Source organism: Piliocolobus tephrosceles, chromosome 2, assembly GCF_002776525.5.
Source record: "Piliocolobus tephrosceles isolate RC106 chromosome 2, ASM277652v3, whole genome shotgun sequence".
NCBI classification, from domain to species: Eukaryota; Metazoa; Chordata; class Mammalia; order Primates; family Cercopithecidae; genus Piliocolobus; species Piliocolobus tephrosceles.
Window position 1 is genome coordinate 46,378,761 of NC_045435.1, and position 23,659 is coordinate 46,402,419.

Consider the following 23,659-nt stretch of genomic DNA (forward strand, 5'->3'; position numbering starts at 1 on the left):
GGTGTGGTCATGTTTTTCTATAGGAGATTTTTGCCACTGCTTGCTCCCAAGTTAAACATGGCCACAGAGTACTGTGAATGTTTAATGTCTGCCTGGGAGAAATGTATTGGCTAATGCTTTAGTTACTAATGGGAGGATTATGTATAGTCGGACCAGGAAGCGTGTAAAGGCAGATCACTTAGAGCCGCTGTGTCCGGGACAGCAGCACTAGATACACGGACCCTTTGAGCATCTGAAATGAGGTTAGCATGACTAAGGAACTGGGTTTTATTTTTTCAAACTTGATATTCAATTCAGTTACTGAAAAACTTTACTATGTTTAAGTATCTTTGGAACAACTTGGATATGAATTTGTGTTTTTCAACTGCATGTTTTATAAACCCTAAATACAGATCAAGTATTCCTGATGAAAAGTTAGCATACAAATTGAGATATGCTATAACTGGATACACAGTGAATTCTGAATTCTTAGCATGAAAAGAATAATTTCAGCTCTCACTAATAATTTGCATATATTGAGTACATGTTGGAATATTTTAGATATGCTGAGTTAAAAATAATTTCACTTTTTAAATATGGTTGCTAGAAAATTGAAAATGACACTCTGGGCTTATTTTTTAAAATTTGAGACGGAATTTCGCTCTTGTTGCCCAGGCTGGAGTGCAATGGCACGATCTCAGCTCACTGCAACCTCCGCCTCCCAGGTTCAAGCGATTCTCCTGCCTCAGCCTCCCAAGTAGCTGGGATTACAGGCATGTGCCACAAGTTTATTTTTTATTTCTGTTGGAGGGTGCTGTTTTAAGTGTATGGAGCTGACATCTAAGAACTCTAATGCCATCTCCTGGATACACTGGTACAAGACAGGCCCGTGTCACACAGTAAGACTGTGATGGTGTGTCAATACTCAAATAACTGGATCTGAAACCGAAAAGGGCTCACAAAACACTGAACTAAATTTATACTGTTAAGAGAGGATTATAAATAGGTTTATTTAGTTTTTGAAATCCCAGAAAAAATGTGACTCACAGTTATTAGACAACAGTGACCATGAGCCAACAAGCACAACTGCTTCGCCGTCCACCCGAATGCCACAGGCATGGATGTGGTCACCTGGGCTGGACCCTTTGTGACGCTGGCTCCCATATCTACAGCTCTTCATGCTGCCTGCCTTGCCCCTATCTCCCTTCTCCTTTCCACTCCAGTCAGCCTTGGGTCCTTCTGCTCTGCGTTACACATACATCCTCTTTCCATCTTTTGTCTATTCATTATTTTCTTTCTACTCTTTCTTTTTTCTATTTTTCCTGTGATTCTAGCATGTCTAATTATTCTATTTTTCTTTTTAGTATTCCAATTTTTCTTTTTTTCTCCTCCCTCTTTATCCTACAAGCCGTTTCAGTTGGTTTTGTAGTTTTAGCTCTTACATTTAGGTCTTCAATTCATCGTGAGTTGATTTTTTGTATGTGGCATGAGGCAGAAGTCCAAACCCATTTTTTTGCATGGAATATTCAGTTATCCCAGAACCATTTGTTGAAAAGACTGTTCTTTCCCCACTGGATGGTTCTGGCACCACTGTCAAAAATTAGTTGGCCACGGATATATGTTTTATTTCTGGACTTTCACCTCTGTTCCACTGATCTATGTGTCTATTCTTATGCCACTACCACACTGTGTAGATTACTGTAGCTTTGTGGTCAGTCTTGAAATCAGGAAGTGTGAGTCCTCTTTGTTTTTTCTCTAGATTGTTTTGGCTATTCTGGGTTCCTTGCATCCATGTGAATTTTAAGATTAGCTTGTCAATTTCTGCAAAAAAGGCAGCTGGGTTAGTTGGTTTTTATGTGTATTTATTAAAAAAAGCAATTACCCAATTAGGCTAACAGAATGATTAGGCTGACCATTAACAGGACTGGCACCTTTACCCTCGGTGTTTAGAGGTAAGTTTGTAAGAATTCAGGATGTTTGTCTAAGATTGCTTGATACTAGGGCAACAAAACTAAGAGCAGAGGGCACTGAAAAGTCTGTCTGCGAGTTAGACATCAATTGTATTTAAGTCTGAGATCTGCTCCTTAGGTACCATATGACCCTGCACAAGTCATCGACCCCTCCACACTCCCGTGCCATCTGTAATGAGGATGGGGCACTCCCTTCCACACTGCAGCACTGTGGGAACAGAGACAATGCCATTGCAGAGGACCCCCAGGGGACAGTCTCCTTCACTCACTCCTCTCCTTCCCACTCCTCAAGGAACATCAAGGACTTGTGCTAGCACATTCTCACAGCACTCACTGGCCTGGGAACCAGCTATGGGAGCCCTATGGGCCAGGTCATCAACCCTCAACTGCTTGTCTGCAGCTGTAGGAACCCTCTGAGGTGTGGCAGGCAGAGGATGGGGTGGGTGCCCAGGCACCCCACTGACTTTCTGGAGCCCTGCCCACCCCCAACCCTCTCCTTGTTACTAATGACATGGGGACCCACCTGCTCCACTGTGGAGCCCCAAGTCTGATCCAAGTCAGGTTCCTGAACGTGAGGAAGCTGAGCATGGTGGCGACAGGTAGGTGGAATGCACTGAAAAGCTCTAACCATTGCCGCTAAGGCATATCAGTCTCTGACCAGATCCAGCAGCCTCCACGTACGTCCATCATTCAACACACATTTACTGAATGCCCACTGCACACAGGAGTGTAGGTAATAGGATGGTATGACAGTAAAAGTAAGTAAACAACTCCCACTTCTACCTTTCTGGACTACGAAGAGCTCCTCCTGGTCTTCCTTAGCATTTCCCATGTGATTACTTCTGGGTCCTCTTGGAGAACACATTTTGCCTCCCATGCAGTCTGCCACTGCTTGACAGGGAGAAATTCCTCCTGACCTATGTTCCATCGGCTGATCTGGAAGCTGAATCCTTGGAATAAAGACACCTGCATGCTAGTATTTGCAAAAGGAATGGAAAAGAACCCTTAAATATGAGTAAGTTGTGGGAGTAGGTATGAAACAGATAGGGTTTTAAGCACATCTCAGTGTCAAATTTTACAGAATAAACACTTCTATTCTATTGCCGTTCACATGTAAATCCAGGTAGGTATGTCCCTATCCCTCTTAGAATAAAATGAACAGCCAAGTGGCCAAAGTTTCCACGACTTTCCTCCTTGCTGACAAATCCAACCTCAAGTGTGTGCCTCCTAGGGAAAGGAGAGGACAAAGGTACAATTCAGTTCCTAAAGTCATTGCTCCCTCTCTGGGAGAGAAAGGCACTGTCAAAGTACAAACCCAAGCCAGGGTGCTTTGAAAGATCAAGTCACTTGTTTGTAATAGGAAATCATGTCATCCAGAGTTTTGAAAGTAACTGTGGGGGCTTGTGGTGGGTTGTCGGGGGCAGGAGTGGGTGACGTATGTGCAGGGCTAGGTCCATGGCTCTGGTCAGGGCACTGCCCTGGGTCACCCTGTGCTGGCCCAGGCCTGCTCCATGCCTGGCTGCTGGAAAAACCAGTTCTCTTCTGACCCACAAAGTAATCTGACGGTGGGGCAAACTCGGGATCTCTCTCAGCCCGGAGATCTGACTGCCTCTTCGACCAGTATCCAAAGGAAAATTCTAGTAAAAATAAGAAAGAAAATTATTAGAACAGATTAACAAATCAGTTGAATTTATTGTTACTATTATCCAATCGTTGCATATATTTCTTAAAAGCCACCACAAACTATCCAAAGAACAAGAATGGCAACAGTAAAACTATGTTACAAGGTATAAGTAATACCTACAACCAGTATAAAAGACCAGGCTAAGAAAAGGGAGTGACTACCTCTAGATGGGAAATACAGAAAAAGAGAAATACAGACAAATCATCTGCTTGACATGACACTGTAGGTATTTCACACCAAAATACAAATTTTGTCCTTTATTGAGTTTTGGAAGACACAAATGGGACCTGCCCAACCTTGTTTGGTATTTCACCTCTATTTCTAACAGTGGCTCTTGCATTTCTCTTACTTTAGCTTTGGATCTTATCAGCTCAGACAGCATGGACTAATGTTCTACTGAAATGATTTTTTTCAAAGAGGCATAAACCGTAGTCTTCCAAAGAGAGGCTGCTGTGGACAGGCTAGAGAATTTACCGAAAAAATGTCCAGGAAAATTCCCCAGTGGAACTATGTGTGAATCCAGGTTAGTACACTGGCATGTAGACCATTTTCAACTGAACATAAAAGAGGCTGCAAAAAACAGAGCACATGAGAACACCAAACCTTCATAATACTTTAAAGGCAGATCCTGAGAAATGGCATTCCAAAGCTGTAAAACCACACGAGGCAGCACGAAGTTAAAACTTACCCCAAGTGCTTCTGGAAAAAAAAACTATTTTCCATTCACTAGAGAGTTCTTACACCTCAGAGCCCACCTCCCTTACCTTTTCCGCGGTCCCACTCCCGGACGTGTGGCACTCCGGGCTTGGTGTCCTTCCTCTCCTGGACAATGACTTCTACCTTGCTACTCTGGGCAGCAGGACGTGGAGCTGGCACAGGCTCTGGCTCCAGTGGCAAAGGCCCAATAACATCTCCATCTATTTTTGTAAGGGAATAAGACACTGTTATAACAAAGCCTAAAGCTATTTCTAAAAATACAGAACATGCTAATCCTGAAAGTAAAAGTAACCATCAATATTTATGAATTATCTATCATGTCCCAGGCAGTGGATTAAGTCTTTTGTATACAACAGGTTATTTAATTCTTATAACAATCCTAATAAATTCAATATTTCCATGTTATCCCCATTTTATAGAGGGGGAAAATTAAGCTCTGAAATGGTACACAGGTAGAAAGTGATACGGGATGGGGTCCTGGGCTGGGCTGGATGGATTTTAGTCTCTGTGCCCCTCACCATGCCACTCTGCTTCTCCAAACTGGCAATCACAGGACCAGAAACCCCCAAATCACTCAACTAACATCACAATCTCAGAGCAGAAGCGAGCAGAGCCAAGGGGATGAAGAGTTGGGGTCTGGTGTAGGCTCTTCAATTTTGGTCACATTTTTTAAATGTAAAAGAAACACGGATTTTTAAAAAACACTGTGGTGGCACTTCACATTTTCTGGATGTGACAGATGTTCAGGAGATGGAGCAAAATTAGAGAAACAATCTGCACAGCTTAACATGTTATAGAGATAGCATTTATCTGAAACTAAACAGATGGTTTTGAAATTCCTAAATGTTTCTGGTCTGTTTTGTTCAGACATTAGGAAACGGCCCATGGCTTCACATAAGGTTTGTGAGAGATGGAGAGCTGTACGACCCCTCATACCCACACTCCCCCTTTTCCTTTGGGTAATAGAACGCCCCCAGGTTTCAGCTGAGCATGTGGCCAGCTTGCTGGAGAGGCCATTTCCCAGCTTCTCCTACAGTGAAGTGTGGCCCACAGGACTGAGCTCTGGCCAGCGGGATGTAAATGCATAGGTTGTATGTAAGTTCCCACTCATAGCTCTAAAAAGGAAGCTGGCTCCCTCCCTCATCTCCCTGCCTACCCCTAGGCTGGATCATGAACAGGGGAGCAGGGGAGCAAGCTTTGTGCAGAAGAAAAAAATACTCTAGGAAATGGCAGAAACAGCAAGACTGGAGGAAGCCTGGGACTAGATGACCACCTGGGGCAGAGCTGCTCACCTACCCTGGATACCCACTCACCCACCCACCTCCAAGTTGTTAAGTAGAGAAACAGATCTCTATATTGTTTGAGCCATTCTATGTAGGAGTCTCTGGATTGATGGCAATTTAGCTTATACTACCACAACTGATACACTAAGCTAGTCTGACAAAGCATTTAATAGTGTTTCCAAGGGGAACTGTGCTCCAAGTTCCAAATCACCAACTTCTGGAGCACAGTCCTTTGGTAAGCTTTGGCAAGCTGTCGATATTTGTATTTCTAAATTCTTTTACTACGTAACTTAATGAATACAAATTTCTTTAAATATATATATAAAATAACCAATAGCAAAAAATGTTAAGTCTAAAGCATATATACACAAAACTAAACTTTATCTTAAAATATCTCTTTACTGTCTCAATTACAAGACTATGCCATTCTAAGACGCAACACAATGTATTGTTCCTTCATATCCTCATCTATAGCCTAAAAATATTGAATGTCATTCTGCATCACTTTGGTTATAAAAATTGCTCCTGCCAGTACCTCAAAGGTATACTGTTTGCTTAGATATAAAACTAAATGGCTAATTTTCATGTTGCCAGCCCTATTAGCAAGATGTCAATGGAACAAAATTTTCCCTTTTGAAGTTCAGCAACATAGACATGATATACCTCTGTTTTCTTCCTCTGTTCCACCTTCTTTTGATTTTTTCATCTTTTTTTGTCGAAGTTTGGCAAGTCTTGCCTCTAAGATAGCCTTTCGCTTTTCCTTTATGTTTTCTCGTTTTGTTCTCTGATCTGTTGTCTGAACAGAAAATCAGAAAATTATTTGCTTGAAGCCAAATTTGCAATATTCCTGTTCAAAAAGATGAAATTTTCTTCTAAAAATAGACTAGCTAATTGATCCTCAGGCCACCTCTAAGAAGCTATCCTTGAGATCCTTACAATGAAGCCCTATGAAGTACTCTTACACGAACCCTCCGATGTCTTACAAAGTTTCGTAAGCGTTCAAAGAACATCTTGCAAGCCTTAACACTCAAGAAAACCAACCCATTCCGTCCTACACCTTAATCCCTTAAGTAATTTACTATTTTCCCATCCAAGTCGCTTCAAAAGTGCCCTATTTGGCACCAGATTTAAAACATCAAAGTTGCACAGGTTACTTGTGAGCAGTTATAAAATTTGAAACACAAAAATAGTATGGCAACTACCTTTATGCAATTCCAAAAATCAATTTTAATTTCTAATTAATTTACTAGATTTTTCTGCAGTGTGGCCCAGCAAGAAACCAAGCGCTCACATCCTTCCTCACAGCCACTTGGGATTTATCTGTACCTGTTCACGCAGCATCTCTAAGGTTTTCATCTGCTTGTTTCTCAACTCTTTGTCTCGGGCAAAGGCAAAATACCCAACGCCAAGTTGCCGGGCCTCTGAAAGAAGTACAAATTACCCAAAAGATCAGACTGTCCTGATCATTCAACTATACTCAAGCCACATTTCCTACCAAAGCAAAAAGAAACACAGTGATATTTGGCACAAGTTTTAAAAAGAAAAAAAACAGCTAAGCGAAAAAACAAAACACCAAAGAAACACAAAAGTTAGACCAAGTTTTTGTCCTGTTTGCCGAGGGAAGCATAACAAGCATTCGTTTGCTTTCAGGGGCTGTCTCCACTTCTCTTGGGGAACAATCCCTTGGATTACCAGACCCTCTGTCAGGAAGATATTCCCAATGTGAGTATTTTAAGGCTATGAAGTGAACAAAGGAAATATTTTCAATTTCCAAAGCAGGATCTTTAATTTCCATGTAAAAGCTATTGCTTTATGAATACTTCCCTTAATGTTTGCCATCAGTTTAAGATTAGAAAAAAGATTTGCAAAGCTGCAAGAAAATAGTCATACCATTTTCCCGAATGTCTTCATAATGTACGGGCCCCATGGGCCTCTTCAGGGCCTCTCTTTCTTCTTCCTCCCATTGCTGGCGCTGAAGTTCTTTTCTCATATCTTCAGATAACAGGGTTTTTTCATTAGCAGGACTAACAAAACTAGTAGGAAAACATAGCAAAAACTATCTTCAGATAAGGACTGAGATATCAGTGTTTAAGTACAGTCAGTTGCATCATGGATAAGTAACACTACTTGATAAAGAAGACAGGGAACTACAGAGGCTTCTGACCCACAAGACTGCTGGAAAATCAATTACACAGCCTTCACCTTTTTTTTTGAGACTAGTCTTGCTCTGTTGCCCAGGCTGAAGTGCAGTGTCACAATCTCGGCTCACTGAAACCTCCGCTTCCCAGGTTCAAGAGATTCTCCTGCCTCAGCCTCCTGAGTAGCTGGGATTACAGGCATCCAACACCACATCCGGCTAATTTTTGTATTTTTAGTAGAGACAGGGTTTCACTATGTTGGCGAGGCTGGTTTTGAACTCCTAATCTCAGGTGATCTGCCTACCTTGGCCTCCCGAAGTGCTGGGATTACAGGCGTGAGCCACTGCACCCGGCCAGCCTTCACCCTTCTTACTCAAGCGCGAGACTCGTTACATGAGCATGACGGAATCTTGCCCGAGCACTCAAGACATAAAACTTTCCTTCCACCCAGGTCCTGGGCTGACCAGATGGGAGGTGGCACAGGCAGGGAAGGGGAACTCCGGGTCTCCTCCTGTGGATGGCCTCTCATATGGGGACATGAAAATTGCTTAACATTTTGGCCTGAGTGATGTCTCCTGTCCTTGCAGATGGCCAGGCCCTGAGATGCTCAAGGTTTCCGCTCTCCCTTTCTCATGCCAAGCCAAAGGCTATCTGCTGGATGCCTGAACCTGCAGGACTTGGACAAGGTGGAGTTTCTCCCAACACTTCTCACATAAAAGTTCCTGTCGTAAGAGGAATTTATTCCCCTGGATGTTTCAGAGTTATCTCTTAGGTCTTGTGTTTTAGAGTTACCTCTTAGATCTTATGTTTTAGAGTTATCTCTTAGGTCTTAGGTCCTGCTGAAAAATCTAGTTATAAGGTCCTTACTTCAAAAATGCAACGATACATAAAGAAAAAGTGAATAAGTTCTCACCCTGGAGCCACTTGCTTGTGGGAAAATCAAATGTAAATTCTCAAACCACTTTCTCCACAAAGGCTGGTTTGCTGGTTTGGTTTGGACTTATTCTGTCACTCTGTAGTCAGACATCTTTCAAGATGAAAGAGACAGCTCTACTCATCCACCAGTCAGGTTGTTCTCCAAGTGTGGATTATGTGTGTATGTGCATGCTAACCACTAAAAAGTGCTTCAATCAATCAATATTTCCTTACTGGAGCAACAGAGATCATTAATTATAAAACAGCCTCCCCTCACAAAACAATCCCTGTGGCTGCATTTCAGACCTGGGCAGAGCTCTGCATACCACACACACTTACAGTCTCCCCTGAAGATTTTTATCCATCTCCAGCAGATCTGGCAAATCTTTTCTCATACAGCGCCGGGAACGCCCCAAAGAGTCCACATAATCCACCCTGAAATGAAAGCGAAAAGATGTGAAGGACTTGTACACATGTACAAGCCCCTAAGTCAGGGAGTAGGTGAACAGTGAAGGGGAAAGAGAAGCCTCACTACCAACAAGAGTCCCCAGCCTCAGAGACCACCACCATTGATAGGAATATGCTTTTTAAAGCTGACACACAATAAGCTCATTGTGCTCCTTATTAAATATTAGTTTTAGAAACTGTTGACAATAATTCTGATCATTTATGTCTTTGATTTCACAGATAAATCACCCACACAGAATTTTGCCACAGCATCTATGAACTTACTTTAATCTAGTTGAGACAATTCCAGACATTTTATCAGTATCTTAGTAACTTTGCCTTGTGCCTGAGATTCTCAACTTGCTCATTTCCTCACAGACTTCAAGTCAGACTTTTTCTTCTTTCTCTTATTTCCTCTAATTGGTATAATTCTACCCAATGTATTAGCAATCTCATAATGTAAGAAATTCACAGTATTTTTCAGAGTTGGACTCTTCTTAATTAGGAGGAAGCCAAACACCATACCTCTCTCCTCATCTTTGCTCAAACTAGACAGTGGTTAGACAGCTAAGCCAGGCAGATAGCAACGCAAAATGAAATATTCTGACTTCCTACAATAGAAAATATGGACCGATTTTCATGAAAAACATCTCATTTGTATTATGACGCAACAGATATTTTACTTTTTAAATTATGGGCAGAGAATCTCCTACAGCCTTTAGCAGGGTACTGAATACACACTGAAGGGTCCAGTAAGTACTACCTGGCAGACCAATCTAAGGTCAGATTCAGCAGGTATGTGGCTTTGCTTTTGTTAGCAATTTTTTTTTCCCTCAAGCAATACTGATTTCAATTGTTAGTTGTGATTTAAAAACTGAGTGTTTACTCTAGTAGTGAAGCTGATTATCACAAGAAATAAAACCTCCAACTGCAGCAAGCAGTTTCTTTCTTCCTTTTTTCCCCCCTCAAATGGATGGGGAAGAAAACCATCTAGCCAGATGGTCTGTGTAATTATTTACAGTATCTTGGAAAGATTTTCTACCACCTGGAATTTAACTATCAAAAGGATTTTACAAGCAATTACGATTCTGGAGCTTAATTTAAAAACAAAAAAATGTGTCAGAACTGCTTGCAGAGCGTCTTCCTTCACCATATGGTGGCATGTGACACCTTCAATTGCCCTCCAAACTCTTCAAATCACTGGCAAATTGCTTGTAATCACACAGGCATTAATAAGCAAAAATTTTTAAAAAGACATTAGACATTTCAAAGGAGATGAGATTTCTGCTTTGAAAAGCAATCACAGACTATTCTGTTTCTGGAGAAGGCCTCCAAAACGTACAGATCCCATTAAATAGAAGTGGCAAGACAGTAGTCAGCCACGGCTCCATCTAATCAGCAATCACTCACTGAGCAACCCCTGCAGGCAAACAAAGCTTTCCTCAGGCAAGGAGAATATACAGGAGCTAACGGCCATGCCACCTTCCAAGAGTCTGGGGAAGTTAAGGCACACATCCATGAAACCCTTATTAACAACACTGGGTACATAAAGACTACCAAAAGTTTGCTAAAATCTTTTTCTGATAATGAGGCCTAGTATGTGACAATAATAAATAAAAGGTAATACTCAAAGAGCAGGAAGTATATTAAATGCTACCTGACTTCAGATGAGGGAGCAATCACTTAAGACATTAGAAATGATAGGCCAGGCCTGGTGGCTCATGCCTATAATCCCAGCACTTTGGGAGGCCCAGGCGGGAGGATTTCTTGAGCCAAGGAGTTCAAGAAGAGCCTAGGCAACATAGTGAGACCCTATTTCTAAAAAAAAAAAATTAAAAACTGAGGCAGGAGGACTGCTTCAGCCCAGGAGGTCGAGGCTACAATGAGCCATGATCATGCCACTGCACTCCCGCCCGGGTGACGGAGTGTGGAGACCCTGCCTCAAAAACAAATAAATAAAAAAGAAAGAAATGATGAAGAAAGGCACCAAAAGAAGAGACTGTATGTTCTTCTCTTTTGATTCCTAATAGCTTGCAGGCTGTTCAAGCCTGTTCCAAATGGTACCAAATTATTTACATGTAAGAAAGTAGGTAAGAAGATACCTGTTTTATCCCAATGAGAATGTTATTTCTGAACCAACATGGACACCCTCAGTGGAAGAAACTTGCAGTTTCTCTGCCATCCACAGTAGCTGGGACTGCTCCCTTCAGCTCATCAATGACTGCCCACAGGGCCAAAGGCTGACAAAAGATCAATGCCTGCTGCAAAGAGTCCTGAGAAGTTCCCAATAAATGCCCACCATGAGGAGACTATTTCAGCCTTGAAAGGAGGATAAGGATCCCAAAGGCAAGAGGGTGGGTTCCCAGAAAATTGTCAGAGCATCAGTACAGCTCTCAGCAATTTCAAGAACTGCTGAATAGTTTCCAAACAATAATATCTTAGGTAGAAAAAAATCATTATAACAGAATTCCCATTCTGGTCTCTCTACTTATTGATAGTCTCTTTAAGGAAAAGACGAGTTTGGTTCTTCTATCATTCATCTACATATAGGCAAAATTCACGAAAATGTCAATAATAAAGGTTTACAAAATGCCTGCTTATACTTCACAGGCAGTAGTTTCTTGTGTAGCCCAGAACACTCTTACTTCTTGAAGCGAGGTTAAAAGTAAAGGGTCATGGTAATGAGGCAGTATAATCTCTATTTTATAAGGGAAGATCCTGAGCCTCAAAGACTGAGGAACCTGATTAAGATCATACAGTCAGTGAGAGGTACAGCTGGAATCGTCCAAGGCCCACAAGTCCACATCACACTGCCAAACAATGTCACAGCAGAGTAAGACATACAGGGCCACCACTGCCGGCTTCCTTCTCCTAGATGGCAGCTCTCCACCACGTCAGAACGAGGACATGGGTAACGCAGCAGCACAGGTACAAAAGGAAGGCGCTCTGCCTGCACTGTTTCATGTTAGTGATCCAGGCAAGCCAAGTCTGCCAGGCACTGAGTCTCCTCGGGCCTGGCACAGGGCTGGGCACACAGCAGGAGCTCAGTCAGTATTTGTAATTATATGTAATTATTGTAATTATGTCTTCATTTGAACTACTGTTTTTACATCCATAATAACCTAATCCAACCTAACTTAAAAGAAAGTCTCAAAAGAACACCCAGGAACAATAAAGAGAAATGGCTTGATAACAACCCAACAAAATCACTCCCAAAATGTCAGCACAAGTCTGAGGATGTTCCTCAGAGCTAATCCATGATGTTACCAACCATTCTTCACTGGGGTCTTGGGGAGGAGGGATCTCTCCCTCAGGAAGGTTTTCCTCATCGTCGTCCCTTTCTCCCGCCTTTTGAGAATCTCTATGGGCACCAGATGCCTCCATTTCTTTGCGCTTGTCTATGATCTTCTGCGTGAAATCCACAAGGTACATATCCTCCACTTCTTCATCTAGGACATAAAAATCAGTTTTCAGACATCAAAAAGGAAAATCACACATGGAATTGACAAGAAGCAGTCATATTCATTGCCTGGTGGCCCCATCACCCCTGACGGCTCATCAGCCAATGCCTCCACTCCCCAGACGTTTACAAAGACACAGCCACCTTGGGAACTGACACATACTACACAAAAAAATCTTGAAAAAGCCTAAAGTTTTCTGTTGCCTCATCAATACACTACCTGAGTAAGCAAAACCATCTTAGAATGTCATTTTAAGATAACACAACAGTCTGATTTTATGCAACTCATCCAACCAATTACATCATACAGAAGCAAAACTGCATTTTCCATGTCATCAGATTAGAACAGTAGAACTTCTTGCTTTAGGTGTTACATATCTGTCTCATCATGCGGGCTGGATCACTAACCCTGATTATACTGTTGTGGTTTGGTAAATGTTTTAAAGATCATAATACAGGTAAAAGAAGTCATCTGAGTTCTTGTCAAGCCAATGAACACCAATTCCAGGCAAGGCATGGAGTGAGACCCTACAGGACATATACAGATACGCAAGACACTCTCTGCCTACAGGGCTTATGGTCCACTTGAGGAGCTAAAACACACACTGACAGTTAAACAACAATCCATGACACCTAATTTAACCCAGGATAGCTCATGTAGCACAAATTATGTATACCTAAAGTTTCACTACGCTGGATTTAGGACACAGTCATTTGAGTCTTTTTCTCTGATGACAGAGATTAAGCTACATGGAACCCACATTAGGCTTCCTATTACCAGTGGTGGTGTTTTCCCCACCTTAGGGTGAAGAAAAACTGAGGCTCCAAAACATAACTTGCCCAAACTTGTAGGTCTGACATATCTATCAGGAGGTGGGCTTGCTGGCTTTGACAAAATCAGGTCTCTACACTCACACTCCTTTGGACCTGATTTCTATATTAATAATATAAGTAAAGTTTGAATCAAAAGAGAGAAGACTTTAATAAAATAAATTTTTTTTTTTGAGACGGAGTCTCACTCTGTCGCCCAGGCTGGAGTGCAGTGGCACCATCTTGACTCACTGCAACCTCCACCTCCCGGGTTCAAGTGATTCTCCTGCCTCAGTGTGCCGAGTAGCTGGGACTACAGGCGCCTGCCACCACACCCAGCAAACTTTTGTATTTTTAGTAGAGACAGGGTTTTGCTTGGCCAGGTTAGTCTCAAACTCCTGACCTTGTGATCCGCCCGCCTCGGCCTCCCAAAATGCTGGGATTACAGGCGTGAGCCACCACGCCCAGCCTAAAATAAACTTATTTTTAAAAACCACAAAATTCCTGAAATAGAGAGGAGACGTACTATGAGTTATAAGGCCATAGGCTAGCGAGGCCTCCTAGTAGGCGGCCATCCTGCTGCCTCTTCAGGAAGAAGGCAAAGCCTCTCCTACAGTGCCTAGCTTTGTTGAGTGTCTGCCCTTCCTGTGCTAGGTTCCTGCTGTACAGAGAAAGTGCCCCTGTGGTCTGGAAGCAGCAGCCAGGGACCTAGGACCAGCCTTGCCTCTCTCCTACTGTACCTGGGCCCCAGCCATGCTAGGCTAGGTGACTCTGTTGACCTCTGGCCCTGCCCTCCCTTGGCTGGTCTGCTCACCAATCTAGCCCTGCAGGATCCCTTTCTCCAGCTTGCCAAACGTAAGCCCAACTTCTCCCAAAAGACTTCCCTGATTACATATTCACTTTCCCTGCCTTTTGGGAATGAAATAGGCACTGCCTCATAAAATCTCTTCTACTGTTGTCTAATTATAGATTGGGTTTTTTCTGGGGCATATGAGATAAGGGAGCTTTTTTTTTTTTTTTTTTTTAGAGACAGGGTCTCACTCTGTCCCCTAGGCCTAGGCTGGATCATAGCTCACTACACCCAGGATGCAGTGGCAGGATCAACAGCTCACTGTAACCTCAAACTCCTGAGCTCGAGCCTCAGCCTCTTAAGTAGTGGGACTATAGGCATGAACCACCATGTCCAGCTAATTTTAAAATTACTTTTTGTAGAGACAGAGTCTCACTATGTTGTCCAGGCTGGTCGCAAACTCCTGACCTCAGGTGATCTGCCCGCCTTGGCCTCCCAAAGTGCTGGAATTACAAGCGTAAGCCACTATACCCAAACAGATTTAGAGCAATTATAAGCACATCACAGAAAAAAATAAATAGAAAATAGAGGGATAACAGGGAAAGAAAAAACGTAACTCTAGCACCTGACAGAACCACAATTCCACCCAGCCCCACCCACCCTGTTTTAGCATAGCTGTAATTGTAGGTAACTGTGACTGACTCAGACCTTGTTCCCTAACTTTGCTTTGTTCTGTGCCATTTTCCTCGGAGGATGACCCTGTCTTGAGGGCAGAGGCAGAGGATCTGGCTTTCAGTACTTGTTTCTCCCTTCCAGGCACCTAACATGCTGCCAGGCACCCACCAGACACTTGGTAAATTATTGCTGACTTTCTTGTCTCTGTGCAGCCACAGAAAGTAAAATTTAGATGTCTAAATTTTCTCTCCTACAGTTATTTTAACAAGTAATGTAATATCAAAGGGCTGTATGAATTACAGAAAATGAAGTAGAAATAAAAAATTTTATTTACCTATAAAGTCTCCTTTAGTCATTTTTTCATATAATTTGGCTTTTTCTTCCAATTTTTCCCTAGGAGAAAAAAAAATACAAGTTTTAGAAATAGTCTTAAAACTGTTCATCCTGGTTGCCCCCACACTCCCTGCCTGACAGGTATCATATGCCCATGAGGCCCAGCCTCATGGGGTCAAGACAACCACAACCAGCACAGACCACACCATCCTGAGGAGACCCTCAGACCACCCTGCCCCATGTCTGCTCTGCCGAGGAAAACAGAAGCTCCGTGAGTGCACGGCCTGTGTCCTCTTATACATCACTGGGTCCCAGGGCCCAAATGACGCTTGGCACACAGCAGGTTCTCAATCAATATTTGATGAATGAATAAGTGAATCAACTGACTTAAGATTCCAACAACTTAACTGCCAACTTAAAACAAATATCAACATTCCAACAAAGCAGCCTCTCTGCTCACAGTAATTCTGATGACATGTATTTTTCAGTGGTACAGACCATGAGAGGGGGAGCAATTCTTTATTCTGGAAATACTTAATGATGGTAAAAAGAAGCCCCCAAGAGGTCATCTGCAAGTTCTCTTAGTGAATGATCACTCTTAATCACAGTGTCAGAAATATTCCTTTTATTTTACACATCCATTTGCCAAGTACTTATTGCACACCTCCTACCTGCCAAGCGCTGTTTTAGGCACTGAGGACTCACAGGAACAAGAAAAAGTCCCAGTTCCCTGGGAGTTTCCATTCTAGAGATGGAGAAGGACAATAAAGCTAAATAAATAAATCAATGAAAAGGAGGATCTGAGACTGTGAGAAGAGCTGTAAAGGGAACAGACACATGCCAGCAGAGGCCCCTTGACATGCAGTAATGCAGTGCATGGTGGACCAGCTCACTCATATCAAGCTTCTAAGACCCCTATTTTGGAGGGCTCTTAATGTAACTAGCTGATCATCAGAGGATCTTACTGTTTTAATGAAAAGAAAACTAAAAAAAATTTAAAAGTCAAACAAAACACAAAGCAACAAGTGTCAGGTTAGAGTGAGTGAGCAGGACACTAACTCAGAGAGGGCAGTCAGGGGAAACCTCTCTGAACATGACAACTTAGCCATGGTTTGCACAGCAAGAAGCAGCCAACCATAGGAGGATCTGGGGGCAGGGGAGGCAGGGCAGAAAGAGGAAAGATTAAGAGAGAATGAGCTTGACATTTTCAAGGAAGAGAGACCAGTAGAGCAGAGAGCGCTGAGCAAAATAGAGAATGGTGCAAAATAGACAGAGACAGGCAAGGACGAGAGCACGTGAGAAAGGATATGAAACTTGATGCGGTGTAGCAACAGTTTTCAGGGGTCAGGAACAGTCTACAAGTGGATAATCGAGATCAAGTAAGGTGTCAGGGAAATGGCCGCTGGATTTAGTGCATGAGGATGTCACTAGTGACTTTAAAGAACAATTTCCTCTGTTGAGTTAGAAAGATGGAATTCAGAGCATGAGAACAGGGACACTGTCTGCAACCTCTAAGTGCCAGATACTATGTATCTCCTTTAATTCCCTGAAGGACTTCATAACCTAAGTATTAACCACCTTACTTCACAGATAAAGAAAGAGTCTTAATGGATAACTAACTTGCCCAAGGCCTTCCACCTCAAAGCCTGGGACTGTGCTTGTGTGTTCTGAGCTCTGGAGGGAGGCAGATGTCCTGCAGATGTCTTGACTCCCACAACACAGCAAAACCAAAGTGCTTCATAAAAGTTACTGCATAGAAAAAGCACAGCAAAGTGCCAAGAAAAACTCTTGATATACAGAGCAAAACAATAAAAGATCATGGTACCTTTGGACAAAATTAAAATTCTGAGAATATGTCCAAGAGTGGGAAATGTCTCAAAAATGATCATATCTTTAAGTAAAGCCTGAGGTCTGTTGGGGACAGGTCAAATGCTAAGAAAAAAAACTCCACAAATGGGCTAATATTCTGCCTTCTATTTTCAGACCCAAGATTGCTGAGCAACCTTGGCAACTACTGTTGGCAACCACAGAATTTTATTATTCCACGTATCCAAAAGCATGTCATGCCAAACATTAAAGCCTGGGATTCTCTCTGAGAGTGAAGCTGTCTTTTCTTTAGAAAAATAATAAAGATGGAATGACAGAATTAGAAAAATCATCATTCTGAAACCAGCATTGTGATAAATGATAACTATCAAGATTCATTAATGATAACAAATCATTGCATGGAAATGAGTTGGTGAAGAGGATATTCACACATTCTCCAAATTTCCCACTTCAGATTACTATTAATTACACTTCAGATTACTATTAATTACAAATTGAGGAGGCATCTTTACAGTGGTGAAACCAAGTAGGCATACCTTAACCAAGTAATCAAACCTATCATCACCAATAATGACTCAAACTGACCTTATGAGCCTCCTGATGTGATTCAATGGGAAGGACACAATACTGTCTACATATTATTCTTACCAAAAACACTTCATGTGACTCTAATTGGTTGTGGGACATTGCAGAAATAACTTGCCTGGACCCTTAAAAACGTTAATGGCATAACAGACAACCAAAAGGCAAGGGAATTGTTCTAGATTTAAAAAGACTAAACAGATTTGACAACTACATACAATGTGTAATCTTTGAATCCTGGATTAATCTTTTTTTTTTAAATCTATAAAGTACATAATTGTACTGGTACAACTGGTGAAATCTGAATATGGACCACAAAATAGATAATACTCATTTATCAGTGTTAAAGTTCTTGGGTATGATAGTGGTATTGTGGTTATGTAGGAAAATGTTCTTGTTCTCAGAAGATATATGCTGAAAGATTTAGAGGGAAAGTATGATGCTTAACAAAGTCTCTCCATACACGCAGGTGTGTGTGAGAGACAGAGGGAAAGCACCTGTGACAAGATATTAACTAGGGAATTTAGGTGAAGAATATTAGAATGTTCTATGTATGCTTGAAGTTTTTCAAAATAAAAGGGTGGGGGGAAAATTTAGGGTTTCTAAATTCTAATGTCATCCCAACTAGCCCACACCATGGGAACACTTCTTAATAATGTATTAATAATCTTAGTGTCTAACAAAGGCTGAAAGCAGGAATGTTTCATCTTATAAACTGTGACTATGTCTTACCTTTTTATGATAAGACTACAGATATATCTGCAAATTATATTGTTTTTAGAGTACTTAAGAGTATTGGGCTAGAAAGATGTTAAAAATAAAATTTGTAAATCAAAAAGAACAAAATTTGAACTTCCATTTCTCTGCCTGGGCAGCCTCAAAGGTAACTATATTTACCAGAACTTATAACTTTACCTTGCTTTGTCTAAAGTCTTCTGTTCTTCAATCTTCTGTTCAGCATCCTTCTCAGCTCGATTTGAAACGCCTACATTCTGTTTGCTCCAGATACTTGGTTTCTGGAGAATAATTTTAGAAGACAAAACAGAACCACATGATTGCCAAAAAAATCTACTCGTGCATCAGGAAAAAAAAAAAACAAAGGAGATCATGAGATCTTATGAATCAATGGAGATAACTAGATAGGCTGCGTCCTACAAAGAAACTGATTATATGTGGCAAGCAGGAGCTAAAAAAAGAGCCCTCAATTATATAAATAACTTTTTTTTTTTTTTTGAGACCGGATCTCACTCTGTCACCCAGGCTCGAGTGTGGTGGTGCGATCTCGGCTCACTGCAGCCTCAACATCCTGAGCTCAAGTGATCCCCCCACCTCAGCTTCCCCAGTAGCTGGAAATACAGATGCACACCACCATGCCTGACTAATTTTTTTTTGTAGAGATAGGGTTTTGCCATGTTGCTCAGGCTGGTCTTGAACTCCTGGGGTCAAGTGATCTGCCTGCCTCGGCCTTCCAAAGTGATGGGATTAGAGGCGTGGGCCACCATGCCCAGCCTAAAGAGCTTCTTGAGTGCAGAATAACTTCCTACTACCTTTTATCTCCTTAATGATTACAACCTAAATCAAGACTAATGAAAATGTACATATTACAGAGGATTAGTAATACAAATAGTAGACACTATTATCTATAAAACTGGAAAAATCATTCACAGCTCTTATTCACCCTGATATTGTCTGCTGTATTCCTATATTATCTAATTGTTTATCTCTATTTGGATACCTAACACCTATAGAACCAGATAACCTTCCGTTTATGAAATGTAAACAATCCACATTTTTCCAAAAGAAGTGCTAAAGAATTAGCACGTTACTATGTACTTTTATATAATCTGATTTCTATTTTAATAACATTTCATGCAAATGTTAAACACAAGATAGAGATTTTTTCCTTAACATTTATGTGTACAGATACCACTGACAACCTTAAAACACTTAAATATGGTATAATTCTCCCATGTTTGGAACCAATGGAGATCATCAGATCTTATTTTTTACCTTGTTAGTTGTTTTTGGTTTTCCAAAAACTCCAGAATCTTTTAGAAGTTTTTCTTGTTTGAATTCTTCTTGCTTTCGGAAGAGTTCAGCCTTAAGATCTACCAACTAGAAGAAAAGCAGTAAGTAAACAAAAATATTAAATTTTTGCAGGTGACTGGATTCCTAAATTATTATAATTTCCAAAGGAATATTTCAAGTTCTGCTAAATGGACAAATATGGCTAAAAAACTAAATGTGGCTAAAAAACATTAATGTTTAAATGTAGAATCCAGTACACAAATTAAGCTAAGTCATGTTTCATTCTACCTCTGCTGCAAATGCATTTTCACTTTAACTTTCAACACTTGAGGCTTTCCTTAGTCAAGGAGAAAGTGATAAAGCAAAATAAAATTAATGAAGTCTGCATATTTTAGTTTCAGATTAAACTTGCATTATTAAGCACCTTCTCTGTGACTAGCACTGCACTCATTTAATCACCACAACTTATTTCCACAGGGAAATGCCGTTATTCCAAAACGATCTGAGCATCCAGTTTGTATATGGTACTTAACACTGAAGAGCAGAACATAAACATGAATCAGACATACTCTCTACCTCAAAGAGCCTACAATGTAACAAGGAAAGTAATTTATAATACCAGCAAAATGTAACAAATGACTCTAGAATGGAAGAAAGTAGCACACAAGTTCAGATAAGGGAGCATTTCCTTCCGAGCAGAGTGATCAGAGAAAGCTTTGAGCAGAGCCTTTAAAGACACATTATTTCAACAGCTAGAAATAAAATAGACTGGGTGAATTATAACAGCTCCACGTCTGACTTAATCCATTTCAAAAACCGTAAGTTTGGCTGAATCTCCCGGTTCAAGAAGAGGAAAGAAGGCCAAGGCATAGGGAGTGGGGCAGTTGGGTGAGTATGAGCGCCTCTCCCTCAGCTACAGTAGTCACCCCTGCCTACTCTGCAAAAAAGGACATAACAACTGTTCCTTTTTTAAGGGTCCAGGTACAGCTGCTTATATGGATGGGCATTTGTAAATCAGATACTTAATCACTGACTTAACCATCAGATACTTAAAAAATCACTTTACTTGTTAAGGAAAATAAAAATGGCTGAGCTCAATTTCCATTTTGGAAGAAATTGATTTAAAAGGTAACCATTTAAAAATGGAAAGGGCAGTTTCACTGCAGACCCTAATACTGTAAATTCTTAAAAACAAATGAAAAACTTCTTTTTCTTCTCAGCTTACTTAACCACACCAAATTTTCCAGCCACATATCTTCCTAGTCTACAACGGCCTTTGACTTTAAAAGATGCTCAAAAAATTGTAAATTCTCAAATAGCATTCTTATTACAATTATTGCTAATTTTAGCCTATCAGTATAGGTTGGCTTTAATATTTACAGCTTTTTGGTTCCTGATCTTCAAACAAAAATAACTAGTACCAATTTTAACCAATACTAGTTAACAATAATAACTAGTACTCAAATATTGGGACACCTATGTTTTCCTTCATACTCCCTTTGTGTACTAATACTCAAGTAAATTCAAGATTAAATCAAAGGTTGGGCAATTTGCTCTGACGATGAAAAGGCAGCAGCTTTGGAGTCAGCTAGACTGAATGAGCAAGGGTCTATCACTAAGATTTCTTCCCCCGCCCCCGCCCCAGACGGAGTTTCGCTCTTGTTGCCCAGGCTGGAGTGCAATGGTGCAATCTTGGCTCACTGCAACCTCCGCCTCCAAGGTTCAAGCGATTCTCCTGCCTCAGCCTCCCGAGTAGCTGGCATTACAGGCATGCGCCAACACGCCCGGCTAATTTTTTTTTATTTTTAGTAGAGACGGGGTTTCTCCATGTTGGTCAGGCTGGTCTGGAACTCCCGACCTCAGGTGATCCGCCCGCCTTGGCCTCCCAAAGTGCTAGGATTACAGGCGCAAGCACAGGCGTGAGCCACCGCGCCCGGCTATCACTAAGATTTCTGTATGTAAGCTGGGGAAAGCTACTTCATCTTTCTGGGCCTCAATTTCATCATCTATAAAACGGAGATATTAATAGCACCTACCTCCTAAAGCCATTGGGAGGATTAGTGAGATAGTGCATATAAAGTGTTGGCACAAAATATGTACTTAGAACACGTTTTCTTTCTAGGGTGGCTGACTTATTAAAACTGCTTACATCCTTTCAGACTTCACAGTTCCCTATGGCTGCATTAACAACTATTTAGTTCCAGGTGGGGTACGCTGGGCACTTTCGGCTCCTGTGGAATATGTCACACTCTAAAGTTCTGGGAGGACTTTGGGGGTCCCTGAATGGAGGAGAAACCAGGAAGAGGATATGTCTGCATAGCAAAAAGAAGCTACGGTTCCTCCCGACTGTAAGGGAGAAGGCTGGCGAGGTGCAGGTCCTTGCGGGCAGGGCAGAAAGGAGGTAGGAAGATTCCTAACCCACGGGACACCAGGTTCAGGTTCGTGTCTGAGCGTTCTGGTCCGGGCGCGTGTCAGAGAAGAGAAGCCCAGTTCAGGATCCTGTAAGAAAACTGAACCGGATCCCCGCTGGAGAAGAAAATCCAGGTCGGGGATTCCTGTTTGAGGGGAGAGGTCAGATCTCTGGGTCCCCGAGTGACGAAACAAGCTAGGTCGACATTCTTGTCTGATGGAGACAGGGTGAACCCGGAGCCCGTGGAGTTACCTCATAACCTCACTCACCGAGGAGGCCGTGACGTCCAAAGGCTTTTTCCTACGGTCCATGGTCGTGCCGGAGTGTCCCGGCCGAAGAACGACCCTTCGCACCCGAAGCAGGCCTCGTAAGCCTACCTCTGTCGCAACCGGAAGTGTCTTCGATAACGACACTGAGTTTGCGTGAGTTTGCGACCCGAGTGTGTCAGCTCAACGCCATCTTGAGAAGGTCAAAGTGTGGTGCGTATTACCTTCGCCATCATTTTGGAAAGGTCAGAGAGTGCGGAGGTTGACGCTAACTGCTAAGGTCATCTTGAGGGCAGAAGGTAATAAGATTAGCGTGGGCGCCATCTTGAGAAGGGCCGAAAAAGCTTTTGATTGTGATGGACGCCATATTGGGTGGGGCGGATGTGGGGTTGGGGCAAAGATAACGCCATCTTGGGGAAGGCTGACGCTTGAGTGCGTGAACTCGAGCGTCTCGGGAAAGCTGGATTGGGAGGACCGGAAGAATCTAACTACAATTCGACGACCTGCTGCCTGGCACTTTTCACACGTTAAATAGTTGGTTCTTACAAGAGCGTACGAGATAAGGATTATTATATTAATCTTAGTAGAAATAACAAGAATAATAGCTAACGTTAATAGGGTGCTTATTATGTGCCACTTTACATATTTCAGCTCTTAAGAAAGTGAACTCCTGGGCCGGGCGCGGTGGCTCACGCTTGTAACCCCAGAACTTTGGGAGGCCGAGGCGGGTGAATCAGGAGGTCAGGAGTTTGAGACCAGCCTGACCAACATGGTGAAACCCCGTCTCTACTGAAAATACCGAAAAAAAAAAAAAAAAAGAATTAGCGGGGCATGGTGGTGCACACCTGTATTCCCAGCTACTCAGGAGGCTGAGGCAGAAGAATCGCTTGAACCCGTGAGGTGGAGGTTGCAGTGAGTCGAGATGATGCCATTGCACTCCAGCCTGGGCGACAGAGCAAGACTCGGTCTCAAAAAAAAAAAAAAAAAGTGAACTCTAAAGCTGGCTTTCTGGGTTGGAATCGCTGCTTCACTGCTTACTGCCTGTGTGACCTTGGGCAAGTTACTTAATTTCCCTGTGCCTTAGTTTCCAGAGGGGGATATAATTTCATTTACCTCATGGGTCTTAGTGAAGATTAGATGAGTTAAATGAGCTAGTCTTGATAAACATGTTAATGATTATGGTAGACAAATCACCCTTACCCCCACTCGTAGATGTCTACCTTCGAATACCCAGAATCTGGATATATGGTGACCTTTATATAGAAAAAGGGAGTTGGCAGAGATGATGAAATTAAAGCTATTGAGATGGAGAGCTAGCCTGGATTGTGCAGGTGGGTCCCCTATC

General features: G+C 42.0%; 1 protein-coding gene across 1 annotated transcript; it reads right to left on the reverse strand.

The window, feature by feature from the left end:
* Positions 1 to 1,487: 1,487 nt before the first annotated feature.
* On the reverse strand, positions 1,488 to 22,466 carry CCDC174 (coiled-coil domain containing 174). Its single transcript, XM_023216186.3, has 11 exons — positions 22,318 to 22,466; positions 19,621 to 19,725; positions 18,526 to 18,626; positions 15,203 to 15,261; positions 12,405 to 12,582; positions 9,026 to 9,121; positions 7,524 to 7,666; positions 6,960 to 7,054; positions 6,297 to 6,429; positions 4,398 to 4,550; positions 1,488 to 3,586 (listed from the first exon to the last, which is right to left on the reverse strand). Exons 1-11 carry the CDS (start codon positions 22,357 to 22,359, stop codon positions 3,288 to 3,290), a joined length of 1,404 nt encoding a protein of 467 aa, XP_023071954.1. The 5' UTR covers positions 22,360 to 22,466; the 3' UTR covers positions 1,488 to 3,287.
* Positions 22,467 to 23,659: the final 1,193 nt, after the last annotated feature.

Bases quoted from the DNA above. Each gene is read 5' to 3' on its own strand.
- CCDC174 (XM_023216186.3), bottom strand. From the start codon at position 22,359: ATGGACCGTAGGAAAAAGCCTTTGGACGTCACGGCCTCCTCG. The intron at 15,262-18,525 runs GTAAAGTTATAA...TTTTTCTCCTAG, and splicing joins AAGACTTTAGACAAAGCAAG to GGAAAAATTGGAAGAAAAAG. The intron at 7,667-9,025 runs GTAAGTGTGTGT...TTTTCCTACTAG, and splicing joins AAAAATCTTCAGGGGAGACT to TTTTGTTAGTCCTGCTAATG.